Here is a 7,125-nt window from a genome sequence, read left to right as displayed (position 1 = left end):
AAAAGGAAGTCTAGAAGGCAGAAAGTCTTACGGGAGACGGCAGGCCGAGGCTGCGGCTAAGGTTGTATTAGTGATTGAACTACATTTCCGCTTCCGGAAGCAGAACTTCCAGGGCGAAGGTTTAACCAATCGGAGAGCGCAGCTTGTCAGCTGATCCGGAACAAGCAGAATTTGAAATGTTTGCCTCTTCATGTTTTCACAGAGGATTCTGAAATCTGTCGAAGTAAAGAACTTCTACGTCTAGATTACCGACAACATCAGGTTAGTTCCTCAGCAGCTGATTGTGTAGAATATCTCATCAAGTGCGATAGTAGAGAGAGATCGATTAGCCTTGTTTATCTTTAGGTCGCGTTATTGATCGATGCGTAAAACTAAGATTGAGGCTTAATTTAACTATTAACTATCAACTATCGACCAATGACTGTTGACTATCAACTATTGACTATCAACTTATTAGAAAATACCTTATCTGGTTGAGCCTGCAGGTAAAATCACTCTGGTACATTATAGAGTTTCTTAACAAATTATATAGTCTTACTGTTGCAGCTATTTCCTCTATGTAATCATATCATGTATTAAGAGTTTAATGTGAATTGAAGTGAATAATGTATTCATAGTTCAAGTGATGGCGAATAATCTAATCATAATGAAAGTGATTTTCAGGCTCAATCTGGACTGCTGAGCCCTGAATGGAGGATGGATGTACTTAAGGCTGGTAAAGAACCTTACTTCACAGAGCACAGAAGCACAACACAATATCCTTCTGCTGTTTCATGGTGTTATTAGGGGATAGAAAAACATCTAATCTGACATGTCAATGTGTTGCTGTGTGCCTTCTTTATATTCCAGATGAATATTATTCCTTGGCGGATGAGAAGTTTGACTTCGACATGTCGCTCTCCCCTGACAGGTACACTCATCGCTTGGCTTACTGTTTACATATCACTTATTTAAAAGTAATATTTTACACATAAAACTAACTATATTAACTATAGTTAACTATTGATATTAACATGTCATTAACGTATAACTTTATCACGTATGACTTAATATTTGCACATTACTTATTATATACATATAACTTTTATTCACGTATTACTAATTTGACATTTATTTGATCCATATATTACTTATTATTTGTTGTATTGGACGGGTTGCATGGCAACCCATTGTTCTCCTCTGGTGTCTTTCCTGGTTCAGCCTATGAGGACGCAGTACTCTTCAATTCCTCCCTACCGTTTTTCAAACATCAGCCCCTTCCTGTCTCCGTTCTTCACCTGCTGTCCTTCACAACAACGTTAAATCCGGCCCTACATTTCTCTGAAGTTGTCCTAATCCTTTTGAACTGTCTCCTCCAAGCAGCTCCAGAGGGGAGGAGGAGCAGGAGGACGACGGGGTGTTTGTCTCGGGGGTGGGGGTGTCCCAGCCCCCCCTGTCTGGTGGAGAGGAGCCCAGCTTCAGCCCCCTGTTGACGGATTGCTTCGAGAGAATCTCTCAGGAGGCCAACAGCCTGGCCAGCAGGCTGGCGGAGTGCCCGCACCAGGAGGAGGTGGGAGGAGGAGAAGAGAGTAGCCTTCAGAGCAGCCCGCTCCCGCACCTGGACTCCCCCGTGGAGCAGTTTTTCCAGGACCCCCGGGACAAGATGGGTCTGCTGAGCCTCGCCCGCCCCAGCTCGGCCCTTAGCCCCATCAAGAGGGAGACATTCTGCGTGAGGGACAGCCCCCTGAAGCTGCTGCCCCCCGCCCTGCAGACCCGCCTGCTGGCCCCCCCGGCCACTAGAGCCCGGTCCCGGCTCAGCAGCGCCAGCCCGGCCGGCCCCCAGACCAGGACCCAGACCCGGTTGTCCCTCAGGGGGAAGACCGGCCTCGGGGTGCTGCCCAACAAGCCACCGCCCCCTGGCACCCTGAGCGGCCCCCAGCGCTTGGGGCCCGTCGACCGGCCTGGCCGCTTCGCCCCCCCAGGGAAGGTAGGACTGGTTCTGCTGCTTCGTCCCGGACCCATCTGGTCCTGCTGGTTATATGACCAGGAGAAGTTGTTCTCAAAGCTTTTCTACCAGTGTACCCCCTCTAAGATGGTTTTTCAGCCTAGTACCCCTTCACCGGTACAATTCTTTTTTTGGGAGAAAAAAAGTATACAATTAACAGCATTTTATTGTATTTGCCTTCTAATTGGATGTGTAAACATAAACATTAAAAGGTTGCAAATTATGAGGAACTTGGCACAACGCCAGGGGAGGGTCGGAGCATGCAGAGGTGACCCCCTTCAGGGGAGGGTCAGAGAAGGTAGAGGTGACCCCCTCCAGGGGAGGGTCAGAGAAGGTAGAGGTGACCCCCTCCAGGGGAGGGTCAGAGAAGGTAGAGGTGACCCAAGCCCCCAGGAACAGTGCATACTTCCGCAATCCACCAGTGCTCAGCGGCCAAGCCTGGTATTGCAGCTGTTTAAGCGGGCTGTGGACGGGTCCCTCGATTCATGGAGGTCCGGAAGTAGATATCCCCGTTCACTCCAATACAAGTGGCGAACAGGAATGTGTCTCCGCAAAAAATGTCTGGATATCAATCAAAGGCTCATAATTATCTTTATACCATGTACTAATAAAATGTAAGTTTTCTCTTTTCAAAATGCCTCCTCAAGCGTTTTATTAGCAGTTGTTTGCAGGAGAAGGAGGGGTGGGCAGCTGAAAGGAGTCGTAGTGAAACAAATGTTGTTTCGGCACAGCATCCGAGAGGGCTCAGTGCACGGCTCCGTTAACTTCTCCTGTTAGCCTCGAGTGGTAATTATGATTTGGTTTTGAAATACAAAAATAAATATATACAAGGTGTTTTTCTTTATAAGGTCAAAAAGGGACAAACTTATCTAAAATTATAATATAAATAATAATTGTTAAATATTAATTGTTGCCCAGATGGCAGGAGGAGTGTAATTTAAAGATCACATATAGAGAATCATCGAGGGGGTTAGTAACTTATACTTCCATGGTCGGTAAACAATGCGACTGTGTTCGCTCAGACCTCTCGCTTATGATGCTACAATGCTAACAATGCTAGAAAATGAGAGTTTTTCTGCATCCGGCACGTCATGCACTAGGGCGAGGCTTGAGACCTCCATGATGCGGAAGCAAATCTCTCCTTGATGTTCCCCTGCGCCATTGAGCAATTTTCATAGGAATGAATGAGCGGCCTGTTTTAGTCGGCTGTCCTTTCTTTAATAGGTCCATGAGGTGACCCCCTCCAGGGGAGGGTCAGTGCACATAGAGCTAACCCCATCACAATATGTTCTTCCTGAAAGTGACGACATTTTGTTGTTTCTGGATGCGCTCTCTTTCTCACAGATTGCTCAATTTTCTAATGTATTTTGTTTCAGAATTGAAACTTGCCAAGGGTGAAAAAAATGTTTTTATTTTATATAGGGTTAGTACCCCCTGCAGTACCCTTGGGGGTATGCGTACCCCTATTGGAGATCCACCGACCTAGTGTCATCTACAAGCCTCCCTCTCTGTTCCTAGAGTGCACTGGGGCCGCGGCGGGGGTCCAGCAGGGGGGGGTCCTGTGAGGACCTGCTCTCGGACACGGCCAGCATGGCATCGGACACCAGTGACTGCTCCCTGGACAGCAGCATGCAGGGGTGGCGTGCCCGGGCCCCGCCCCCTGGCAAAGCCCCGCCCACCAGTACCAGGAAGGGGGTGGAGACCAGGAGACACGCCTCCACTTCCTCCCTGTCCTCCGGCCTCTCGGGCTCCGTCACTGGTAAAGAAGTCTCCTACTGGTTCTACTGGAAGCAGCCCGGCATAACCACAGGCTGCTTCTGGTTATACTGGGAGCTGCCTAGTACACCGCAATCGGCTACACGTGTGTGTATATATGTACACAAATCCACGTAGGGTTGATCTTCTTATTAGCAGGCATGGAAACCATAGCAACCATAAGATGTTGTGTTTTCAGGGAAACCCAGCCCGGGGGGCCCCAGGACCCGGCGCTCTATGATGCTGGGGAAGGCTGCTGAGCCCCCGGCGGCCCCCGCCCCCACCACAGCAGGGGCCCGCCGTTCTCTCTCCACCACCCTGAGGAGACCCTCGGAGGTGGGGGCCAGACCCCCCTCCGTGGGGGGCCGGTCCACCCCGGTGAAGCGTGCGGAGCCCGGCACCCCACTAGGCCTCACCCCCGCCAAGAGGCTGATGGAGATGGCCCCCTCCCCTAGAACCAGCCTGGCCCCCTCCTCTAGGCCCAGCCTGGCCCCCTCCTCTAGACCTAGTCTGGCCCCCTCGTCCAGACTTAGCAAGGCCTCCTCCTCCAAGCCCAGCCAGGCCTCCTCCTCCAAGCCCAGCCAGGCCTCCTCCTCCAAGCCCAGCCAGGCCTCCTCCTCCAAGCCCAGCCAGGTCTCCTCCAGGCCTCAGCAGCAGCCGGGTACCAGGGTCAAACCCAGGGCCCCTGTGGTCCCCGTGGCCCCCACACCCACACAGCTGCGACGCCTCGCAGGCCCAGAGGGTGAGTGGGTGAATTCACCAAGTGAATAACATAACATGTGAGGATGATTGGTCCATGTGTTATAATTGTTCTAGGCGTTTTAATTGGTCTAGGCGTTTTAATTGGTCCAGGTGTGAGGATTGGTCCAGCTGTGAGGATTGTCTCAGGTGTTTTAATTGGTCCAGGTGTGAGGGTTGTCTCAGGTGTTTTAATTGGTCCAGGTATGAGGATTGGTCCAGCTGTGAGGATTGTCTCAGGTGTTTTAATTGGTCCAGGTATGAGGATTGGTGCAGCTGTGAGGGTTGTCTCAGGTGTTTTAATTGGTCCAGCTGTGAGGATTGTCTCAGGTGTTTTAATTGGTCCAGATGTTTTAATTGGTTCAGGTGTGTTCAGTATCTCTGTTGTTTCCAGGTGCATCGACCCCAGATGCCCCATCCATGAAGAATCCAAAGAGACTGGTCACCACTTGCAGTGTGGACGGGTGAGAGTTCGGGTGTATGTTTGTGTGCATGCGTGTGCGCGCAGGTGCGTCGTTATTCGTGTGTGTGTGTGTGTGTGTGTGTGTGTGTGTGTGTGTGTGTGTGTGTACAGGTGTGTTAACCTTGTGTCCCTCCAGCCTCCCCCAGAGGGCGGAGCCTCCCTCCACGCCCGCCTCCTCCTGCGGGGGGGCGGGGCAGCAGTGGCGGCCTCAGCGCTCCGCCCTGCCCACGCCCAGCGGCCGCAGACTGTCCTTCATCCCCACCATGACCCCCCGCAGCCTGCCACGCCCCGCACAGTCCGGTCACCCCAGGTAGGAGCACCCACTGGTAGGAGCCGACCCCCCCCCCAACTGGTAAACGGACCCACTGGTGGGACCCCCAACTGGTAATGGCACCAACTGGTAATGGCACCAACTGGGAATAGCACCCAGTGGTGATAGCACCCACTGAAAATGTCACCCACTGGTGGGAGACAGGAAAAGGGCCACGGGACCCGAGAGAGGAGGTTTTTCTCCCAGTACATTACTAACCAGTCTCACTGGTCCGTTCCCAGCTGCGCTCCCCCACGGGCCCCTGAGCAAGAGGAGGAGGAGGAGGTCTTCGCCTCGGAGATCCAGCCCTTCTGCCTGGAGGAGGAGGAGCCGGCCCCTGGCCCACCACCCCCCACCCAGGGCCCCAACCAGCAGAGAGAGGAGAAGGAGAACCAGGAGAAGGAGGAAGAGGACAAGCACCAGGAGAGAGAGGAGGAGAAGCAGAATCAGGAGAAGGAGAAAGAGGTGGAAGTGGAAGAGAAGGAGAACCAGGTCGACCTGATGGAACTCCAGTCTGTTGAGGACCTGCTGTCAACCACTCAGCACAACAAGAACCAGGAACTCATGGAGGTGTGTGTGTGTGTGTGTGTGTGTGTGTGTGTGTGTGTGTGTGTGTGTGTGTGTCTGTGTGTGTCTGTGTGTCCGTCCAATATAACCAGTAGGTTTGTGTTTCAGTTCCCGCTGGTGGACGTCCCGGCTCCGGTCCGCCGTCTGGAAGAGAAGCTGCTCATCGACCTCTCCAACACCCCCGACCACGTCAGGACCCACAGCGCCAAGCCCTGTGGGGGACAGGTGAGCAAGGCGTGTGTAGTACTGCGTCTTGGGGTCAGTGTGTTCTAGGGTTAGTGTGCTTTGGGGGCAGTGTGTCATTGGGGTTAGTGTTTATTCTGTGTTCTGCTCCACAGCTCATTGATCTGAGTTCCCCGCTCATCAAATGGAGCCCAGAGGAGAAGCAGGGGAACACTGGAGTCCTCGTCAACATCTCCTTCTGAGCTAGCTTGGCTACCTAGCCGTCTGCTGAGCTAGCGCTGCTACCTAGCCATCAGAGCTAGCGCTGCTATCTAGCCGTCAGAGCTAGGCATGCTAGCTAGCTCTCTGGTCTGCTGTCTTTTGCTGAAATGTATTTGTTTGTTTCAAATCACACCCTATAGATTTGTATTGCATTAAAAATAAAAAGGAGCTAGAAAAATTGTGAGATCAGCATATATCTGATAAATAAATGAAAAAGAAAACAATGTTCATCTGTTCAGGCTGAGATCTGTTCAGGAGGTGTCCACACCCTTCAAAGTTTTTAGTGTTTTAATGTTCACAATAAGAATGGCTCTAAAGATGATCTGGTCAGGATCTAATGTTCGTAGTTCCAGGAATGTTGTTCTAGAAAACTGGATTCTTAAACTTTACTCTAAATCAATTGTGTTCTTGTGTCTTCTACTGTATGTCCTGAATAAATAAAGTGTCTTAATTTAACGGCAGATAACAGCATGAGGTTATATTTCTTTTGCACACATCCAAAGACCTGCAAGTATTGACCTGCAGAGTGAGTCAGGACACACTGGGACTCTGGAAGGTAAGTCCAAGTGTGTTCCTTTCAAATGAAGAGCACCTAGGCTAATGTAGCTGTGCAGGTCAACAGAAGCACACAAATCTGTATATTGACATTTGCCTGTCTTACCCAGATTCAGACTGGTGGTTAAATCCTGAATCCCGTATAGTGCCTCCAGGAGTTTGCCACTATGAGGTATTAAGAATTAAACAACTCATCCGGGTAAGACACTGAGAGGCCAATGTACAGATATCTGCGAATCCCTTCAACGTTTGAGTGCAGTACCAGATTCCGTCCACAGGGAGAGCCCTCTGCCTGTACTAAAGGCTGCA

At 51.0% G+C, this 7,125-nt stretch overlaps 1 protein-coding gene across 2 annotated transcripts; it reads left to right on the top strand.

Annotated features, from left to right (window-relative positions):
- The first annotated feature begins 171 nt into the window (after positions 1-171).
- Positions 172-6,674, top strand: gtse1 (G-2 and S-phase expressed 1). Of its 2 annotated transcripts, none has more exons than XM_079742903.1 (11): positions 172-261; positions 654-715; positions 850-910; positions 1,363-1,966; positions 3,503-3,743; positions 3,939-4,481; positions 4,872-4,941; positions 5,077-5,250; positions 5,493-5,820; positions 5,926-6,042; positions 6,156-6,674. In XM_079742903.1, the coding sequence occupies exons 2-11, from the start codon at positions 697-699 to the stop codon at positions 6,240-6,242; spliced, it is 2,244 nt and encodes a 747-aa protein (XP_079599029.1). In that variant the 5' UTR covers positions 172-261; positions 654-696; the 3' UTR covers positions 6,243-6,674. The 2 variants fall into 2 exon arrangements, with proteins under 2 accessions (XP_079599029.1, XP_079599028.1); XM_079742902.1 differs by having other exon boundaries at positions 210-261; positions 664-715.
- The last annotated feature ends 451 nt before the right edge of the window (positions 6,675-7,125 follow it).

Source organism: Pollachius pollachius (genome assembly GCF_949987615.1).
Source record: "Pollachius pollachius genome assembly, chromosome: 9".
Taxonomy (NCBI): domain Eukaryota; kingdom Metazoa; phylum Chordata; class Actinopteri; order Gadiformes; family Gadidae; genus Pollachius; species Pollachius pollachius.
This window is presented reverse-complemented; position numbering and strand designations above follow the sequence as displayed.